Below are 22,739 nucleotides of genomic sequence, written 5' to 3' on the forward strand. Positions count from 1 at the left end.
TCGTTATCTGTAGCATCTCCCTGTGCGGTTTACGAGCTATCGACCAGTGTTTCCCTCGCTCTCCTCTGGTGATGGCTATACAGGAGAGGGGCCGCTCTGTGGTCTTTGGGTCTTTGTGTGGACCCCAGGCCATGCTGAGATACCCGGCTATGAACACATGGACCGCCTGGCCAAACAATCCACCAGCAAACCGTCTCTCGACATTGGGGTCCCAGAGACTGATTTGCGAGCAGTCTTACGCTGCGAAGTTTTCGCTCTTTGGGACGCTGAATGGCGCGATCTGACCACACCATATAAACTCCATGCTATCAAGGAGACGACAACTGTATGGCAGTCATCCATGCGAGCCACTCACATGGACTCAGTTGTCCTTTGTCGGCTCCACATTGGCCACACCTGGCTGACGCACAGGTATTTACTACGCCGTGAGGACCCGCCTCTATGTTACTGCAGGGCGATGTTGACGGTGGTCCACATTTTGTTGGCCTGTCCCCTTTTAGCTGTGCTCAGGCAGACATTTGGGCTGCCTGATGCGCTCCCTGCCCTTTTACCAGATGTCGCTGCCATGGCAGGCTTAGTTTTGGGTTTTATCAGGGCAGGGGGCTTTTATCACTTAATCTGAGTGTTTGTCATTCTTTTGTTTTGAGTCTGGCCTTCGGCCTACGATTTTAGACTGGGTAATTTGTTTTAGTGTGTTTCTAGGTGGTTGGCTTTTCCGTTTTTTTTCTCTATGGTCGGCCAACCACTGTCACTCTCTGTGTGATTTTAATTCCTTTTGCCTGGTGTCTAAGTCTCTCTTGTCCTGTGTCGTCTGTTTTCTTCTCCATTGTTCGTTTTATTCTGTGTTGGTGTTTGAAGATTTGGAAAAAGCGGCCGATGACCGTAGCAGTCTGGTCCCTTCAACCCCACAAACCAACCAACCAAGACCTCTAAGACCAAGGAACTTGCGGTGGCACCCACCCCACGGAAACCTACAAGCTCTGTGTTTGAGGATGAGGTGGAGATTCTGGTGTCCGCTGAGGACCTAGATTTCGCCGGCCCTCAAACACCACGGAAGTTGATCGCACAGGTAATCAATCGGTGGCAGCTTTTTTGACATACGGAAGGCGTATGATACGACACAGCGACATCACATCCTCCTCATGCTTCATGGGTGGGATCTTCTGTTGTTGACAAAGGCCATTGGCCGAAAGCTTTAAGTGTGAAAATGTTTTCGTTGTGACTATCTGCGACTCAGCATCTCTGCTATATGGTGAGTAGCAACTTTCCTTCTCATAATATTATTTATTTATTTATTTATTTAGTAACTTTTTTTGCGAAAAAAGAAGAAAAAACCAACTTTCGTTTGTCTCATTTATGGTGCTGCAGCCTGCACTATATCGAAGATCCTACTCTGTGCAATCGAATAGTATGTGGCATTGCAAATTTTGTATTAAACTTCTTATCTAAGCTTTTTCTCTTCGAGGAAAGGTTATTTTTATTTTATGTTGGAACAAAAGGTGCACTTGCGTGTAGACATAACAGTAGTGTTCACACAAATGACAACACACCGCCGGCCGTTGTGGCCGAGCGGTTCTAGGCGCTTCAGTCTGGAACCGAGCGAATGCTACGGTCGCAGGTTCGAATCCTGCCTCGGGCATGGATGTGTGTGATGTCCTTAGGTCAGTTAGGTTTAAGTAGTTCTAAGTTCTAGGGGACTGATGACCTTAGATGTTAAGTCCCATAGTGCTCAGAGCCATTTGAACCACACCAACTTCCAACGAGACTACTTAAGCTTTGTAGTCGTGTCCTTTCTGCCCACAGAAACCGTTAAAATGTTCTAAGAATAAGTGGGATGAGAGACGATCCAGCATACCTCACTGCAATAAATTGCAAAAATCATTTGCTTTTTAAATTTGAAAGGCAGTGTCAAGAATATTCAAAACTTATTTGCCTCCCAGCTAAAATTCCAGCGACGCGGGGAACGGTTGCCAAAAAAGGGACTACCATGTCCCGTTTTCTTTATGAGACGAATTCCAGCCGGCAGGTGTGATTCTACTGTTCACTAATAACAGAGAAACAGGCAACAATGAAATTAAATTATTCTGCATTGTCGTTCTTTCATAGCACAGCTACGTCGAGTAATCCGAGTTGGACAGCGATGCACCGTATTTAAAGGAAAAATTTTTGTGTTCGTGTGCCGTGTTTAAAGTAAAACGCTTTGTGCTCATGTGTGGTGTAGTACGACTGGAAGTGGATACAGTGTTGCTTTCTTTCCTTTTACAATTTTTTTGCTTTTGTTTTGACTGTTGGTTGACAATTTTGTAAGTACCTTAACATGAATAACAGGAAACAAAGCAAACGTACAAAATTAAGTGGGGCGGCATTTCGGAAATTATTGAAGGAAAGGCGAGAACGAGAAGCCAATGTTGTAAAAACGCTTGGCAGAGTAGATAAATTTTTCGCAAAAAATGTTTCTGGTTCGACTTCGACATCAAGTAGTACGGATGATATTTCTGGCACTGCAGCTGTTGTAAAAGAAGTAAATACAGACAAAACAAAAGTTGTAAATGTAGAAAAGAAAATTGTTCCTTATTTAGAGTTTCCCGAAAAACTAAGTGTCGAGTCAGGCATTACAAAAAGAAGTAACCTCGGTAGTGATGATCCTGGAGAATGGTGCGTCAATCAACAATCGACATCCCCTTACAATGTGGCATTAATCAAAATTGTAACGGTAATTTTTCTAATTCAAGAAGATCATTAGACGATAAAACCAGATATTTGAACAAAAGGGTATTTCACCATAAACTTTTAAATGGTGAATCAACTCTGTGTGATTTTCTCCTGTAGCACCGGTGCTGTTTTTGTGCACCATGTAAATATTGTTCGGAGGTAAGGCCGTGATTGCTACTAATGGTATTGGGGATTCACTTGAACACAAAAATTCTGAGTTATCTCTCTTAACAAGAAAAAGGTCACTTGGAACAATAGACAACCATTTCGAGACATATGTTGAAACAGAAAAAATGAAATAGCGCAGTTTGTTGAAAAGGGTGTTTGCAGCGGTGATGTAGCTAACAAATCATGGTCTTCCCCTACGTGGACACGTTGAAAGATTCCATTCATTATATAATGGTCCACTTACGATGTCTCTTGAACATATAGCCGAGTTTGATCCTTTTCTCGCAGAGCATATTGAAGGATATGGAAATCCAGGGCAGGAACATACAAGTTATCTTTCTTCAACAATCTATGATGTTATAATAGAGCTTCTTTCTGAACGAATAAAAAGAATTATCATAAGTGAAATAAAGCAATAGACATTTCACATATTGGTAAATTATCTTTCATATTATGATATGTGAAGGCGATTGGTGAACCTGTTGAACGTTTCCTTCTGTTTTTACCAAACCCAGGCCACAAGTCCGAAAACTTAGCTGAGGCCGTAGTAAAAGCCCTGTCTACAAATTCCATTCATATTACTAACTGTAGAGGCCGATCATATGACAACACAAGCAATATGTCAAGAACTTACACTGTTTTGCTGGCTCGCATTAAAGAATGAAATCCGAAAGTGCATTACGTGCCTTGTGCAGCACATTCTTTGAATTTAGTCGGCACTTGTGCTGCAAGCTGTCGTCAGGAAGCATGTTCATTTTTCAAAGTAGTGCAAGACCTTTATAATTTTTTCTCTGCTTCTACACAGCGCTGGGATAAACTTCTTTCTTTCATGGAACCAGGAAGCAAAACAGTAAAAAGTTTGTCCAAAATACGTTGGTTAGCAAGAGAGGAAGCGTGTATAAGTCTATATGAAAACTGGGAGAGCGTTATCAATACCCTCACACATATTGCCAATAACGGTTGAAAAACCACTTGTGCGAAATGAGGCTTCAGCTTTATTGAATCAACTTAGCAGACCAGAAACAGTATTCATGATGACAGTTGGAAGCACATACTCCAAAGATTTAATAGTGTATATCTGAAATTGCAAAGTGTAAATATTGATACTAAAATAGTGCATGAATTATATGAATCACTTGTAGGATTGGACTGTGCGGCTGGTCCCGGCGGAGGTTCGAGTCCTCCCTCGGGCTTGGGTGTGTGTGTTTGTCCTTAGGATAATTTAGGTTAAGTAGTGTGTAAGCTTAGGGACTGATGAACTTAGCAGCTAAGTCCCATAAGATTTCACACACATTTGAACACTTAAACACTTGTAGGATTTATTGCATCTATCGTGACATCTTCGACTATTATGAAAATAAATCCGTGGTGATTGTGACTGATATAGACTATGAAAGCAGCTATAAAAGATCAAGAAAACGCAAACTTCATGAAGACGAAGAAGCGGACTGAAGAAGTTTTTCTGACTGGAAGAGAAAAATTTAGAGTCGACACATTGCTCCCAGTACTCGACAACTTGTATACCGAATTAGTGAGGAGGAAGGAAAGCTATAGAACACTCTTGAACTCTTTCACAGTTTTCAGTAACCTTAAGAACTGTTCACCTGACGATATTGCTGAACGTGCAGCAAATCTCCAAGCGTCATATGACACAGATTTAGAGACTTCCTTCTCTGGTGAATATGTACATTTCGCGGAACTTTTGAAATCTTCTGAGATTAGTGATATACCAGTCTAAATGAATAATTTGTTACGAAAAGAGAGGTTACAGTTAGAGTTTCAGAACGTTGACATTGCTCTTAGAATATTTCTATGTATGGCACTTACAAATTGTTCAGCAGAACACTCGTTTTCGGCTCTTAAAAGACTAAAATCGCACCTACGTTTTGCGTTGTCGGAGGAGAGATTGAACGCCTTGTCCATTCTTAACATCGAAGCCGACCTCCTAACTGATAACCGTCTGAACTATGAAGATGTTGCGAGTTTTCTGCCGTCAAAGCTAGACACAAACTTTGCCGTGTGGTAAGTTTATTTATTCATATTAGTTTTGAAAATTCAAGATTATAACGTGATTTTTATTATAACTTAGAGCACATTCATTGGATTTAAAAACTACGTATTAATTGTTTATTTTACAATTGCCGATGGCAGAACGCGGAACTATGCCTCGTTTACTTGCAGACGTGACCGAAGGCGCTAAACAATACTGGAATGAGCCAGGCAACTCGGCGCTGTACTGTCAAGTCATACTGATATTGTAGTATATTACAACCAGGGTGCGATTTGTGCTTTTACCAGTGGGGGGGATGTCTTAGGGGGTTAGTAGAATTAAATATGTTACTAGCTTGGACCGTGGCGTTACGCATAGTTAAACAGCTATTTATAAATAGATGTTAATGCCGAACTCACTATTGACGCGTATGCACTATCAGAAAAGCCATCCCTTGTTATATCTTTAAAAGTACATTATAAGTAAAGCTTATTTACAAAATCATCTACATACAGGTACAGATATACGAGGGGAATTCAAAAAGTAGAGGCACATTTGTGAAAAGTTGTACTTATTCTGATGATAGAAAACTGAAACATATTAATAATATTAATAGTAAACTTATTAAAAACTTTCAGTGTTCGGCTCCACAAATTTAAATTATATGTAAAGTTTTACTCCAGTGCTTGGTAAATAAACACCCCAGGTTGGGATGCATAAACTAAAACCAGAGGAGGGGATGGTCTGATGTAGAGGGGGGGGGGGGGGGGGGGGGGGGGAAATCCCCCCCCCATTCCCCTCCCCCCCCTGCAAATCGAACACTGATTACAACTGATGCGTATTCCACTATCAGTGATTGCAGACCGAGCGCCGCCACACGGCAGGTCCAGAGAGACGTCCTAGCACTCGCCCCAGTTGTACAGCCGACTTTGCTAGCGATGGTTCACTGACAAATTACGCTCTCATTTGCCGAGACGATAGTTAGCATAGCCTTCAGCTACGTCATTTGCTACGACCTAGCAAGGCGCCATTATCAATTGCTATTTATCTTGTGATGCATGTACCGTCAGACCGATGTTCACCAATTATGGATTAAAGTTAGTATTCCAGAAGCTACGTACCGTTTTTGCTAGTATAATTACTTTACCTGTTTCAGACCTCACGCCAGCCTGCGTGAGCTTAAACGCATGCCTTTCGGCTACCTCCTAGTGGCTTGGCTGTCTTGCCAAGTCACAACAGAAAGAGCTATGGTGAGAGCAGTAGCTGCAGTAAAAACTGTTCAGCCCTTACATGAATTAAAGATTTGTGTGCACTTATTATGCAGTATCTAGCTATACAAACTCTAACGCTTTACACGTTAACTATTAGATTATAAAACAAATTTGATTTTTCCACACTAGTCTGTAAAATTATGTAATAGCAAATCAAGTTCTGTATTTGTTGATCTGTATTTAGTTATTAGTTTGTGCACCGACATTTCTATTTCATTTTCATTTCTCACGCTTTCCTACAGATTCACGTATTGATACCGAACGAGTTTTTTTTTTATCTGCTACACATTCAAGTTATTAGATCGTGAAACAACAGTTTAATTTTAATTTTGAACGCATTTCTCTAAAAGTACGTATTAATTTCTAACGTATGACACGTCCGCTTCAATTTTTAGGTCGTAACACAACTTTTTTATTTTCGTTTTCAACGGTTTCGTGTAAAAGAACATATTAAAAGTGAATGTATAACAAAAATCCGTTGTCTCGTACGCGCTCTGCTGAATTTTTAGGCCATAAAAGAAAAGTTATTTTTCTTGTGTTCGCTTCTGTTGTCTGCCGACAGAAGAATGTGTTAGTACAATGCAGCTTTAAGTTTGTTTTATCCGTTGCCGTACACCAAGTACAGTTCAGGAACCTAAATTTTGATTGAGTGCGACTAGACCGCTGACGCGTCCTTCAGAACAACGAAACAGCTCACAGCGCTCCCACCCAAAACGGCAATTGTGAAGTGATCGGGTGAAAGTTATTGTTTAAAACAGTTTTTTTTTGGGGGGGGGGGGGGGGAATTCATATAATGTGGTGTGCCAAGGGGAGCAAAATTTTTAAATCCGCCACTGCACAGCACTATAGGAGATATCAGGAATGTATGATTTGAATAAACAGTTTTGCAGTCCAGGTATGTGTTGTGTCTGTTCGGATTGAAAAGATACTTAAAGTATTACATAATTTATTTTATAGTAAAGCAGCACTTTTAAAATTAGTAGCAAATGTGGGTTTAGAGGATCTAAAAACTGCAGATCAGAAGAGTTGTGTTAGAAGTACTATATAGTTTGCTTAGAGACCATTCCATTTTGGTTCAGACCATTTGTCCATGGATCTAGCACATTGTTAGAGATCTTTAGGTTAGAATAAAGGATTGTTAGTGTCAACTAAAGCTACATCAGTTTATTTAAAATCACAGACGTGTAACAACATAAAAATAATTTGATGTTTTGTGTGTGTGTGTGTGTGTGTGTATTTCTATCAAAAATTTATTAATGTTGAATTCCTGTATTTTTTATCAAAGTTTGATACAAGATATGATAAACTGTATGGCATCAACAATGCTGTTCCCGATAGTTGGCTCCACACCCCATAGATTAATGTCCTTAATGGTCAGCCACTCTTCCTCCCATAGTTGAACTCTCTGACTCAACAGTGAAATGATAGGCAGCAGGGAATGGTGCGCTGTGTCATGTTTTGTTCGCTGCAGACCTCCTTCGCTGCTTTGTCTGCTTCCTCATTTACCCAGATTTCCATATACCCAGGTACCCAGCAGACAAATATCTGCTTCCCATGCTGTTGAAGAAAGAGTAGTTTGTCTAGTGTTAATGGGATCATTTTCCCAGGTGAGTACATTTGCTGCAATGCTTGTAGGGCAGTAAGGGAACGGGAGCAGATGAAAAACTTTTTTCTCAGAAGGCACGTATTTTGCTCCATTGCCTTCAGGATCACAAGAAGCTCTGCAGTAAAGAAATTGTATTTGTTGGGAAGGTGACTCATTAACTTGACTGTGAAATATGACTGAACAGCCAAGGGGATCAGCTTACTTTTAGCCATCAATGTACACTATTTGGCTACCTTAAATTCTTGAAAATAAAGATCTAAAGGTAAAATCTGGAGTGCAGTCTTCCTTAAAATTCATCAAATCTAAAATAATTCTGGGCCTCTTTAGGAGCCAAGGTGAAGATCCGCTCCAAACTGGGTGTGTGAAACTTTAAAATCAGCAACACCGATCTCTAAAAAGTAGCCTTTCACTCAAATCCCACAGGGCTTCGTTGCTTGCTATCAATTATTGAAATATTGGAACTTAAACAGTGGCAACTATTTATTCACAACCGATACAAAAGAGTTACATGTTTGCACCTGTTACTGTCCTTCAAAGTAGTTACCAGCATTGTGTAGAAACCGTTGCCAGCGATATGGAAGGCGTAGTATACCGTTAGCAGAGTCTGTTCGGTTGATGGTGCGAATGGAGCGGTCTGCTGCCTGTCGAATCTCTGGAACAGTTCTGAAGCATATGCCACGAGGTGGTTCCTTAATCTTCGGAATCAAATCAAAGTCACAAGGGCTTAAGTCCGGGGAGTTTGGTGGATGGTAGAGTACGTCCCAGTCCCATCGACCGAACAGAGCAGCCACGGTTGGCGCTGTATGCGTCCGCGAATTGTCGTGCAAAATGATGGGTGGGTTGCGCAGAAAGTGTCGCCGCTTCTTTCGCAAAGCCGGTCGCAGGTGATGCTCCAAAATCCAAAAACAGATAGTAATACTGTGCACTGACGGTCTGCCGTGGAGGAACAAATGCGTTAGGATAACACCATCACAGTCACACACGAGAATCATCATAACTACGGCGTAAGAAAGCCTCTTCTTCACACTCACAGCGCTCCAAGCGCGTCTGAGCAGCGTTGCAACGCATCCATTTCTGCATTTCCGTCTAGTCATGCGGAACCCATCGTGATGCAATTCTTTTACAAGCACTGGCGTTCCTTCAGGATGCGAAGCACAGTCTTATAAGCTAATCCGGTTTTGTGGGCGAGATCACGAATCGTATGGCGTCGATCACTGTTCACTCACGCGGCAACAGCATGCACTTCTTCAGAGACGCTAGGACGACCTGCCTGATGCATGTCTGCCACAGTTTGCCAAACTTCGTTGAAGGCTTTTACCCAACGTGCCACTGTTCTGTATGGCAATGCCGACTCCCTGCACTCCTCATGAAGACGTTGATGACACTGTCATGCTGTACGACCTCTGTCACATCCAATCTTGATCCAACTGCGTTGTTCCTGTTTCGAAAACATAGTGACATCGTTATGTTAGACCGCTCGCTCACAAGAGACTGATTTTCCCTCGATTGTCCGCACGCCAGTGACGTGGGACAGGCGAGTCCATTTGCTCGGAGGTAAGGTAGGTATGTCAAAAAAGTGTGCTGTCAGCGACAATAGTAGATTCCATTGCACAGTGTCTCCACATCAGTGTTGCCACTATTTAAGTTCCAACCTACGTATCTTTCCAGTGGTGGAGAGCAGTGGAATAACATTCAATGGCATGTGGCATTGCTAATATCTTCTAGGTCTGTCACACAATGAGCAGTCACTGCCTGATGTTGAAAGATGAGTGATCAGCCTCAGTGAAACGACTTGGTATGTGGCTATTTCTAAAGGCACCAGTGGTCACCATGCTTCCATAATCAAACTGAGACCACACAAAGGCTGTTTAAGACTGGAGTATCCATACACAATCTGTTCTCCATGAACAGTGGGTAATATATTTTAAATTATTTGGTGATTTTAGGTAGTGGATTTTCAGGTCCCTAAGACGTGATAACAAGGTGAACTTAAAATCAAATGTGAGCCCAAGATTCCTCACTGTTTCTTAAAAATTGTGAACAGTGTCCCTCATCCTCAAGCAAGAAAGTTAAAAAAATACAATAAACTGTTAAAATGGACATTCGTGGTTGATACATTAAAACTCCTCTCTTCTTCCCATCCTCCCAATCTTCTAATCGTCAGTTGCAACAGATGAGTTGTTGTTGTTGTTGTTGCAAGACTGGAGAAGAAAAAAAGACCAAGAAGTCTTCCACAACAGAGAACACTGGACAGAACTTTTAAGCATCGATGATACACTACCAATAGCTATGGAAAAGACAATCACACTTAAAACACTGCCTTGAGGAACAACGTTTACTTGTTCAGAGTGGTCAGAGATGACATGACAAAACTCAATATTTAAAATAATGTGGCGAGGGGAAGAGTCGTATAAAGACAAGAATACTTCATTGAAAGCTCCATTCATGGAGCTGTCCAAGGGTTCTGTGCCTCTAACTGGTATCATAGGTGCTCTCGATGTCAAAAACATATCTTTTAAGTGGTATCTTTAGAGGAAAGCTTGTTGCATAGCCGCTTCCAGGAGAGCCAGATTGTCAAAGGTAGAATGATGTCTTCTGAATCCATACTGAAAGCGACCAAGGATCAGACTGGATTCTAAAATCCAGACAATGTGGTAGTTGAATATACACTCAAGGTCTCCCCACATGCCAAGTGAGGGCAGCACTACGATAACTCCAAAAACATGTATGACCCTGCCCAGGTTTTGAAAGTGGAATTAAACTTACTTCTCTCCAGGAAGCAGGAAAGCATGCTGATGCACAAATTAAATTAAAAAGAGTGAGGAGGTTTACCTTGCTTCACCCTGTGAGGTAGTGTAACACACGTAATGGAATCTACTGTGACCAGGTGTCATATCACACACGGCAGGTAACCCAGAATCCAGCCCCCACATGGAAAAGGTACTGGGTATTCCTCATAATTGATGGAACTGAAGGGGTTCCAACTGCACCACTCAGCGGCCACTGACTAGTAGCAGTGGTAACTCTGTTAAAGTATTCTGCCATAATCTAGGCAGTGTCTCATGGGTTGGTATGGTGAGTGCCACTCTGCATTTCAGCAGCCACTGGGTACCTTCCACCTCTCCCAGAAATACTGCTGATGCTCTGTCATACAGCTGTACATTTAATAGAACTGTTTATGGTATTCAAGAACTGTTGCCACGACCTCTTCTTGCTTTCTCTAAGCATTTGGCGGACATTTTGCCCACACTACTGCAAAGGCTGCAAGGTTTCTGCAGTTGGCAGGCACTTGAACGTACAAAGAGCCGCCCACCTGCCCCTGATTGCAGAGCAGCTCTCGTTGCTCCATCCAATAACAGGCTGCATTCTTTGCTACGCTGACTTCAGCTGCGTGGTAGATCCTTTTAGTGATACAATCCACCAAATCCATTATGCTGTCACCAGTGGCGGCTCGTGAGTATACATTTTGGGTGCTCACAAATTTTTCGTCTCAGATCAACCTGAATGTGTGAAATGGCATACTGCTGTGTAATAGTTATGGTTATGAACAAGTTTATACAATTACAGCCACTATCAATAATAATAATAATAATAATAATAATATGCATAACTTGTCTGACAAAAGAAGGACTTGCTTTTGTGAAATTTTGTTGTTTTGTACATAATTAAGTAGAGTTCAGGGTAAGAACTAAATAATGTATAAGCTTCCACTACTCTCCATCTCGTCAGCCAAATATTAATATTACTAAAGTTTTGTCACTCACCGAGTCTCCGTTTCTGAATCAGGCAAATGGCATAATCTCTTCTTATGAAATGTCCTATCCTTCGTCCACACAAACGTTAATACACGTTACTCTGCACATTAGGTAAACGTTAAATAGAGAAAACAATGCAGCAACATGACTGAGATTGCCTATTTATAAAGAAAATCCTTGTGTCTGTTTTTCAACCGCTCAAATGCCTCGATCACTCTACGTCTTTAGTACGGTAAAAAACGACTATTCACGTTCGTGTGTAGAATATACGAGTCTGGCGATATACCGTCTGACTTCCGGAAAAATGTCATCCACACTATTTCGAATACTGTAAGAGCTGACAAGTGCGAGAATTATCACAGAATCCGCTTAATAACTCATGCATCCAAGTCCCTGACAAAGATAATAAAGAGAAGCACGGAAAGGAAAATTGAGGATGTGTTAAATGACGATCCGTATAGCTTTAGGAAAGGTGAAGCTTCCAGAGAGGCAATTCTGACGCTGCGGTTGATAATGTAAGCAAGACTAAATTAAAATCAAGACACGTTCACAGGATTTCTCGACCTGGAAAAAGCTATCGATAATGTAAAATGGTGCAAGATGTTCGAAATTCGTAGAAAAATGCCTGTAATCTATAGGAAAGGATGGGTAAAACACAAGATGTACAAGAACCAAAAGGGAATAATGAGAGTGGAAGAATAAGAATGAAGTGCTCAGATTAAAAATGGTGTAAGACAGGGATGTAGTCCTATGCCCATACTATTCAGTCTGAACATCGAAGAAGTAATTATAGACAAAAAAGAAAGGTTTAGGAGTGGAATTAAAATTCAAACTGAAAAGATATCAATGATACGGTTCACTGAAGACATTGCTGCCCTAAGAGGAAGTGAAGAACTACATGATGTGCTGAATGGAATGAGCAGTTTAATGAGTGCAGAGTATGGACTGAGAGTAAGCCGAAGAAAGACGAAAGTAATGAGAAGTAGCAGAAATGAGAACTGTGGGAAACTTAACATCAGGATTGATGGTCACGAAGTACATGAAGTTAGGGAATTCTGCTACCTAGGCAGCAAAATGACCAATGACGGACGGAGCAAGGAGGACATTTATACCAGACTAGCGCTGGGAAAAAGGGCATTCCCGGCCAAAATAAGTCTACTTGTATCAAATATCGGCCATAATTTGAGGAAGATATTTCTCAGAATGTACGTTTGAAACGTACCTGTATGGGAGTGAAACATGGACTGTGGGAAAACCGGAATAGAAGAGAATCGAAGTATTTGAGGTGTGGTGCCTCAGACGAATGTTGAAAATTAGGTGGACTAATGAGGTAAGGAATGAGGAGGTACTGCGCAGAATCGGAGAGGAAAGGAACATACGAAAAACAATGACAATAAGATGGAATAGGATGCTAGGACATCTGTTAAGACATGAGGGAATGACTTCCATGGTACTAGAGGGAACTATAAACAGTAAAATCTGTAAAGGAAGACAGAGATTGGAATACATTCCGCAAATAATTAAGGACATAGGTTGCAAGTGTTACTCTGAAATGAAGAGGTTGGCATAGTAGAGGAGTTCGTGGCGGGCCACATCAAAACATCAAAAGACTGATGAAAAAAAAAAAAAAGACTAACATAAAAGAGAAGTTCACTCTTTGCAGAAGTTCATTGTAGCGTAGATAGAATGAGGTCAGGTTATGAAACAATGTGTATCAGGTTCGTGTTTTGCTGCATTAATACATTTTTTTCAGCTTCGCGGTTTCTAAAATTTGTGGGATTTTCTCTCTACAATAATAGAAACAATTTCTGTAATACTTGATGTTATGTCAGCATAAGTCCGTTGACTCTCAGGAGTGAGTTCGTCTGATTTTGATACGCTGATGTTCTTCTACTGAGTGGACATGGAACTTCCCTTTTTGCCTTGTAATATGTTCATTGATAGTGACGTTTTTATTTATGTATCATTAGTAGCATTGGACAACTGATGAAACGTGCCTTTTAATAGAGCTAACACAGTAATTTTATACAGATCCATTTTCGTAAACGAACTGGGCTGTTTGGGAACCAGGTACAGCCAACAGTTGCTACTGGAGAGCGCTACAGTCGCAAATCACGTAAACCAGCACGACCCATGTGACGCACATCCACGTCGATGTTAGCTGCCTCATCCCATGCGAGGGCAGCTTAACCCCGAGCTTTACCAACTATGTTACACTGAACTTCCTTAACAGACGTCCTCTATTTTATGTTACAATCCTCTGAAGGCTTTAATTGCCAATATATTATTACCTGACATTTAACTATAAAAAACGACATGTTTTACATGAATCTTCAATGTGGCATTGCATTAAAAACGGCATGCTTTCATAACACTCGAGCTAAAACACGAAAATAACTAAATACGGCTGGCCGGAGTGGCCGAGCAGTTCTAGGCGCAACAGTCTGGAACCGCGCGACCGCTACGGTCGCAGTTTCGAATCCTGCCTCAGGCATGGATGTGTGTGATGTCCTTAGGTTAGTTAGGTTTAAGTAGTTCTAAGTTCTAGGGGACTGATGACCACAGCAGTTAACTCCCATAGTGCTCAGAACCATTTTTTTAACTAAATACGAAATTTCTATAAGCACCAATATGACGTTTTTCGTCATGTTATTACAGCAAATCGTACCAATAACGACACGTTATCGCGAAATTCTCAGCGTGCCGCTACTTGGAAATAGTATGTATTTGTAGGATGTATGTTGTAGAACCAAACCCACCAGATATGGGCTTCAACTGAGAACGACAAATAAAATATGGCGTCTCAGAAGTTCTGTTTATGACTTAGAGAACGTTCTTGCCTGCTGCTGGTTAAACGTTCCGTTGCGCATTGGTGAAATATTGTAGAACTCATCCTGTGTCTCGGCGACGCAATGGCTCCTCAGTGTGAAATAATAGGAAGTGACATCACAAAACTCGTACAGCTGCATGTCAACCTCAGCGGCCTCGCCTCTGTGAGGACAGGTTTATGCAGTTAGAGATCACGCCGATTGGTATTTTTAAACCCATACTCTGATCCTGGCTTCCAGTATGTAGAAGGCTGACTAGTATTACATGGGGCTGCTGCAGGTTTGCAGTCTTGGTGAGAGTTTTTTTTTATTATTGAGAGTATCTGAAGGGACTGTCCAAATGAACAGTTAAAATATTAAATTACTCGTGAAGTGCTCGCATTGCACGGGTAACTTTTCAAGTAGTTTGTGTTGCCAAACTTGCTATGAATTACGTAAGTGAGTACGTATTCATATGCGTGGCGTTGCAAACGATTCGCGTCTTTGTGAAGTCAATAGGCACCAGACTGGTTACAAATTCGAATTCTTGTCACTTAATCCCAAACAATATGCAATCAGTTCTTTCACTCGTTTCTTCAGTTTAGTTTATTCAATGATCATGTATAGAATTGAGTTCATATAATGCTGATACATCCAACTGTGTTTTACGTATCTTTGTGATGTCAAGGATTCATGTGTTGTTATGTTCATTCGGTTTTGAACTAATTGTATTACTAAAATACGGATACAAATTCTCATTTCAACCTTCTTGGTCACTTAGTTGCTGTTTAAGTGTACATGTCATGACCTTTCTTTCTCCCACCACTTCGTGATGGATGTTACAAGACGATACCTTTATCGGAGACATTTGTTTCATATGAGGAATTTCATCGAGTATTTAATATCCCAAACAGCACCCTCTTTGATGACGGACGCTGCTCGGAGGAACGCTGTGCATGATCGTGCAAAAGTGTGTTTATTTATGTTGTAAGAATTATCTCGAACTGAGTATTATATCGAGAGACCTAGCGCGGTTTGGCAAATCATGCATATTCATATATTTCAAACTGCAACATCGTGCAGCCAGTTTTAAGTCGTATTCCCAGTAGATATTCAATGTTTAGTATTTGATTATTGTGGTTACAATATGGGGCCTTCATCTCAATTACAATGTGATGAACTATGTGTTGCTCACGGCTGCATTCTTGATATTGTTAGGATCTTGTCCGTCAGATACATGTTCAATACTGTTCATTTTCTAATCCTATGTCTGATATTTTCCGTTGCACTATTTAATGTAACCGTGGGTTGCTCATTTAACTTCCTTTTCTCATACCGAAGTCAAAATGCGCTTATTAATGAATTACTTGTGTCATTACTGGTTCTGTTATAAGCCACAGTTTCTACATATCAGAGCAAGTTAGGTTTACTATCCAGTAGGTAAACCATTGCTGACGAGAGCACATACCTTACAAACTGTGAACAATAATAAGTGCTACTGTACAATATGCTGTTAAGTGAAACAAACGGCTGATCAAAAGTGGAGAAACTTTTTTTCAAAAAATACATCTCAGTTTTAGTATTTGGAAACCTAGAAAGCTTTCTGTGCACCAGTCCAGGGGTTCACGAGGAAGTATGGTCACGCACTTTATTGCATTCGTAAAGAAGAAGCATAGAATATTAATTACGATGTGACGAGAATTTTTAGCGGATCGTACAGCTCATAGCGATAAATTGCTAGCACCTTATGACTTCCAAAGAAACTTCTATTGATTATCAAGAAACATAATTATAAGAGCATACCTTTGCCTGCGAAGGTATATGTGAACAGCTCCAATGAAGTGAGGTTTGATCGTAAGCGTAGTAAGATGTGTTAGATATATCATAGCAGCAGTCTTGGAATTTCTTGCAATCAGGGTCACAGTAACACCTGGCAGTAAGAAATCTAATGGACCAGAAAACAAGTAGTCAATAAGTAAATTAATATGCACCCACAGTAAGTTAATGTATAATTTTCCAGAAACTCACGTGTCTAAATCCATGTCATTAGGTGATTCTTGTCTCGCACTGCGACAAGAGGTAAAAGCACAGGTTTTGTTAAGTAGGATCCTCGGTTCGAAGCTGATGTCCTCCATTTTCCCAAGACAGGAATGCAGAGCTATACAAAGTAATAAAGTCAGTCGGATCCATTCAGCAAACCTGAAACAAGAGTACATAATGAGCTATGTTTCAAGACAAAGTACGATTTGTGTGAGTGCTGCTCCAATTTTAGTGTGTTGTGTAAGATGTCTGTTAATGGCTTTCCTGAGCTTATTAGAAGAGGATCGTGAATCACAACAGAAATAATTATCATTACCTGTGAGAATCCTGAGTTTAATGTTTTTACTAAGTGTGTGTATTTCCCTGGTTCTTCAGTACACTTTATTAAAGTCACCAAATTTACTGTAACTTGTTGACGCTTCACTTACACCTGAAATAGTGGTGAGACATTTTCGAACTGTAGCCGTACAGCCAGTAGCCAATTGTGCCAAACAGCTAGAATTACGTGCTCACAACTGCCCAAAAATTCAAGCTACAATGAAATCATAAACTACATTCTACAAATTTCCAAAGGTGACTTATTATTTTGATATTATACTCCTGGTTGCACGAGGGGGGACAGAATTATACAGATTATGAAAGATTACCCATTCCATCTGTGCTAAGTTCTGTCTGTCACATGACCCAGCAATAGGTTGTACTACACTACTGGCCATTAAAATTGCTACACCAAGAAGAAATGTAGATGATAAACGGGTATTCATTGGATAAATGTATTATACTAGAACTGACATGTGATTACATTTTCACGCAATTTCGGTGCATAGGTCCTGAGAAATCAGTACCCAGAACAACCACCTCTGGCCGTAATAACGGCCTTTATACGCCTGGGTATTGAGTCAAACAGAACTTGGATGGCGTGTACAGGTACAGCTGCCCATGCAGCTTCAACATGATACCACAGTTCATCAAGAGTAGTGACTGCCGTATTGTGACGAGCCAGTTGCTCGTCCACCATTGACCAGACGTTTTCATTTGGTGAGAGATCTGGAGAATGTGCTGGCCACGGCAGCAGTAGAACGTTTTCTGTATCCAGGAAGGCCCGTACAGGACCTGCAACATGCGGTCGTGCATTATCCTGCTGAAATTTTGGGTTTCGCAGGGATCGAATGTAGGGTAGAGCCACGGGTCGTAACACATCTGAAATGTAACGTCCACTGTTCAAAGTGCCGTCAGTGCGAAGAAGAGGTGACCGAGACGTGTAACCAATGGCACCCCATAGCATCACGCCGTGTGATACACCAGTATGGCAATGACGAATACACGCTTCCAATGTGCGATCACCGCCATGTCGCCAAACACGGATGCGACCATCATGATACTGTAAACGGAACCTGTATTCATCCGAAAAAATGACGTTTTGCCATTTTTGCACCCAGGTTCGTCGTTGAGTACACCATCGCAGGCGCTCCTGTCTTTGATGCAATGTCAAGGGTAACCGCAGCCATGGTCTCCGAGTTGAGAGTCCATACTGCTGCAAACATCGTCGAACTGTTCGTGCAGATGGCTGTTGTCTTGCAAACGTCCCCATCTGTTGACTCAGGGATCGAGACGTGGCTGCACGATCCGTTACAGCCATGCGGATAAGATGCCTGTCATCTCGACTGCTAGTGATACGAGCCCGTTGGGATCCAGCACGGAGTTCCGTATTACCCTCCTGAACCCACCGATTCCATATTCTGCTAACAGTCATTGGATCTCGACCAACGCAAGCAGCAATGTCACGATACGATAAACCGCAATCGCGATAGGCTACAATCCGACCTTAATCACAGTCGGAAAAGTGATGGTACGCATTTCTCCTCCTTACACGAGGCATCACAACGACGTTTCACCAGGCAACGCCTGTCAACTGTCGTTTGTGTATGAGAAATCGGTTGGAAACTTTCCTCATGTCAGCACGTTGTAGATGTCGCCACCGGCGACAACCTTGTGGGAATGCTCTGAAAAGCTAATCATTTGCATATGACAGCATCTTCTTCCTGTCGGTTAAATTTCGCATCTGTAGCATGTCATCTTCGTGGTTTATCAATTTTAATGGCCAGTAGTGTACTTCTTCATCGCCAGGCACACATTTCGCTTGGCCGCACTGTCTGAGCTGTTGGCACAAGCACTTCCAGTGTGTATTAATAGTTGAGATAGACTAAATAGCTATTTTTATGCCAGCTATTGCGCCTATATTTCAATAGCAGTTAGTCTTTGCTGTCGCTTATAACTGCCAGTCAACTGTACTGCGACTGCCTGATGGGAACGACCGAAGCGGACACTGTACTTGATTTCAACAGTATGATGATAATGTACCTTGTTTATTTTTCCATTTATCTCATCTGGCAAGATTAGGGGCTTGAGGCCCTTCCTTACATGTAACCCGACATCCTTAGGTCATGTCCCACAGGTCACTGAGCACGTGACAATTCAGCTGCAAGCAGCAGTGTCGGGTGACAAGCCCTGGTGTCCTGCATGCGAGCAACAAACTCCCACTACAAGATGGCTACTAGAACCGACCAGCTAATTTCATAATATGGAGACCATTAATCGTGGAATGCTGTAGCTCGATGACAATGCAACAAGATTACCTTTACTTAGGTAAATAAGGCGATAAAGGAGCTCTGTCCTTGAAATTTACAGAGGGAGGATTCTTCACGTCGAACTTAATCAATTATATCATCAACTAAGATGGTCACCAAACAGAGTCTTAAAATATACGAGGATGCGCAAGTATATATTCGACTGTCTCACCACTGAATTAAAGGTGACCATTAAAGATGAAAGTGACCACGAGCTTTCAGTGGCCGTTAAGTGTGGAACAATGATTGACCACTGCAAGTATGGCAGAATGGCCCACCACAGCAACGAGGTGTCTATGGTCTAGCGGAAATTTCTGTGATTAGTACCATATCTCTTTGTGGGTCCTGGGTTTGGACCAGGTTACATCTTAAATTTTAAATGCCTCAGACATAATCCTATCATCCGCTGTGTGAATAAAGTTTTGTCTATTCTCTTCACATGGCATCTCGAAGTATATTTTTAAGGTCTTGCAAAAGTACTTTAAGTGTATATGCACCTATCTCAATATATCACGCACATTAAACTGCTAATAAAACATACTGAACAACCAAGAAATTTTACTGACATTTGATTGTTGGGAATGCAATTCATCAGCAATCAGTGTTCATTAATCTAAACAGTCTGTAAATAAAGTATGACAAGTTTCGTTAAGAAAAAGGTTAAATGTTTTGCGAAATGATTCTTCTCAAATTAAGAAATACGAACAAAATAGACTAAAGAAATATTTGATCCATCTCATCTGCTGTACATGCTTTAGAGCATCATTTGAGGGCACGTTAAATGCTTCTCCACTCCATTTTATTTCTTACTTTTAGACAAATCATTCCACAAAACATTTGACCGATTTTTTTCATTTCTCAAAAAATCAGGTCTTATTCAGAAAACATCTTAGTGACAACTCGTTTGCCTTCCTAGCGTCCTCTGTTTTCGAAATGTCCTAAATTTAGTACTTGATTCAAAGGAAGCTTTTTGACGGTTAAATATCATGCAAATGCATCTTTTTATGTGCAAAATACATAGGCCTTGAAGAGATGAACTTTTTGACCCTTCATTACATAGCTAGAAGCAGCTAATAAGATACATTTCACTGTTCTCTCAACTCACTAAGTTTTTTTTTAATTAACCTCATTACTTTCAAATAATTAAGATTTTTAAGGAAAAACGACCTCGTGCTGGTTAATTTGATGTTCAGTTAGTTCATTTCCGACTCCTCATTTGGCTATGAAAATTCGGGCAGAAACCCATTGTGTAATTTGTAGTGAATCCTGTTTTTACTCCACTAGAACATTTGACAGAAACGTTTTGAGTGTTCATCATAGAACAAATACATTTCTCTTTGTATGCTATCACTTGCATAAAAAAAGAAAAAAGGGAAACCGTGTGCCGATATCTCGAACTGTTTATGAAATATGACAATTTTTGCAGTGTCATGATTCCGAATACACACGGGCATAGTCGGGCGCACAGTACATAAGCCATCCGCCAGACATAAAATCCAAAATCTCGAAAACTAAGAAATATATAATTCTGATCTCAACTTTAAATACGATTTCGATATGTTCGCTTCATTTCATACAGAGAAACGTATGACCTAAGATTAATTATATGCAAAGTCTACGCAATGCATTTGTCCCTCTGCAAACTCTAAAAAACAATTGTGCAGTCATTTACTTAGGTTCGTGCAGCACAGTAACTAAGATGAATAACGAAAAGAAATTCAGTCCTTAATCAAGAGAAGATGTCAAGCTGTAAGATATGAAAGAAACAGAATTTTTCACCAAATAGTTTTCTTAATATCAGATAACAAGTATTTTATAGCAGCCAGCGCATCCGCTCCAGCACTTTGTCAAGAACTCACAACTGTAGCCTTCGCTGACAATTGTGCTGTAGTGACAATATTCATATATCTCCAGTTGTAACGGATGACAGGCAGTGTTGCGGACGTCACCAACCTAGGACACTTCTGTACCTAGGTCTGCGGTCGTTTTATGTCACCTGAAGCTGTTGCACCTGTCAGTCATTTCTGTCACTCATGTAGGATGTGGCCTTCGTGAGTTAACATTATACTAAGCATACTGCAAAGCTGTATTAGCTGATAATGCTTGTTTTTGTTGTTATAGATAGAGTATGAATATATGGTATTCCATTAATGTCAGTCATATTGACATGGCGTCAAGTGACACTTCTTGGCAGATCAACACTGTGTGCCAGACCAATACTCGAACTCCGGAACTTTGCTTTTCGGAGGTAGGTGCACTAGCCACCCATCCTCACAGCCTTACTTGGGCCATTACCTGGTTCCCTACCTTCCAACTACCCTGACATAATGGTGTCAAGCAATTTCGTTATTACATTGCTGTCGTCTGTGAGTAATGACATACCAACAGAAACATATGGCAGCAGTACAAGGGACCCAAATCTGAAAAAGAAGTTGGCTAGTCTAGGGAAGATGAAGAAATAATATGGTAAAGTTATCAGATAAGGTGGAAGAAAGAAATCGGAAATAGAAAGGTGGTTTTTATATTGTTGCTTGCAGGCAACGAAACTGTTGTTTTTAGCCGCCCATTACAGATTTATAAAAATGTCTCCCTTTTAGCCTAGGAAATCATACAAAGATGACGAAAAGTAGTAGAAACGTTAGCATTCTAGTATGTTAGTACCAAATGCATTGAGAATACCTTATTACGTGTTTTCTTTGAGAGTTTAGTGCAGCACCATAATTATTGCTGCACTTATCGATTATAAACTGTGAGAAATATGTACGTCATTTGCATCAAATAGATTGATTGTCGTCTTGTGCCTCTAGTCTTCTTCTGCATCGAATCTAAAGATTATGAAGTATTTGTAGAACGCGAAGTTGAGACTTAAACATATATGAAAGCATGGTAAAAGTCTTTTCATGCTACATCCCAGTACATAAGTTCAGCATTAAAATTTATGGCTAAAAAAGGCAACACCCAGAACCACTAAATATGATAATTGTGTGGACAATTATAGAGACTCCGAAATGGATCCTGCATTCTAGGCAGCCAATAGATAAGAAAACATAAAAGGTGAGAACCCAGACCAATAGCAGAATTAAATGGAAATGGCAAACCGTAATAAAATCTTAAAAAAAACACAAAATTTGGGAACCCAGATCAGTAAAAAATTAAATGCAAATGGCAAATCGTAATAAGATCTTACCGAATTTATAAAGTGTTTCGGCTAAGGTACATAGTTTTTACACATCCTCCCTGCTGGTGGCTACTTCCTACACTAAGAAACACTGTTTTGTGTCATGTGATGTAGGTAGTGTAACTGGGTTCGCGATATGTTCACATGCATGTCACCATCCCAAAGTAATGGAGGAGGTGGCTTAGCAATGATACAGAAATTGAGAACCGTGCTGCAAAGTCCCTGGCTGATAGCATCACGAGATCGACGCGATGTTTTGCTGACGTGACAATTAGTCGAGAATGGTAGTTTCGACCTCAACTAACTGGGTAAAATGCATTGAAAGTACTTGTAGAGAATGTTATGTTGTTGGAATGTAAAGTTACTGGGGTTAGTGTTTCGACATGTCACCATACGTGTGTGGGAAGTGATCAGGCTAATGTTTCTGTAAAATATTACGTATGTCTAGCCTTTACGGGAGGACAGATTTTCATGGGCAGCTGTGATTTCAACACATTGACGAATATATCTAAGTGTAACGATGATAATTCACTTCGTAAACACCTGCTCAATATACCAGTTCAGAGGTTCAACTGGATCTGCTGT

General features: G+C 40.8%; 1 protein-coding gene across 1 annotated transcript in view; it reads right to left on the reverse strand.

Moving 5' to 3' along the window:
- LOC126416969 (uncharacterized) overlaps positions 1–22,739 on the reverse strand; it is a 95,103-nt gene that overhangs the window by 15,622 nt on the left and 56,742 nt on the right. The window contains exons 3-4 of the mRNA XM_050084851.1: positions 16,338–16,508; positions 16,113–16,254 (exon numbers count right to left, since the gene is read on the reverse strand). Coding sequence (XP_049940808.1) covers positions 16,113–16,254; positions 16,338–16,508 — 313 coding nt within the window. The remainder of the gene's footprint in view (positions 1–16,112; positions 16,255–16,337; positions 16,509–22,739) is intronic.

Source organism: Schistocerca serialis, chromosome 8, assembly GCF_023864345.2.
Source record: "Schistocerca serialis cubense isolate TAMUIC-IGC-003099 chromosome 8, iqSchSeri2.2, whole genome shotgun sequence".
NCBI classification, from domain to species: domain Eukaryota; kingdom Metazoa; phylum Arthropoda; class Insecta; order Orthoptera; family Acrididae; genus Schistocerca; species Schistocerca serialis.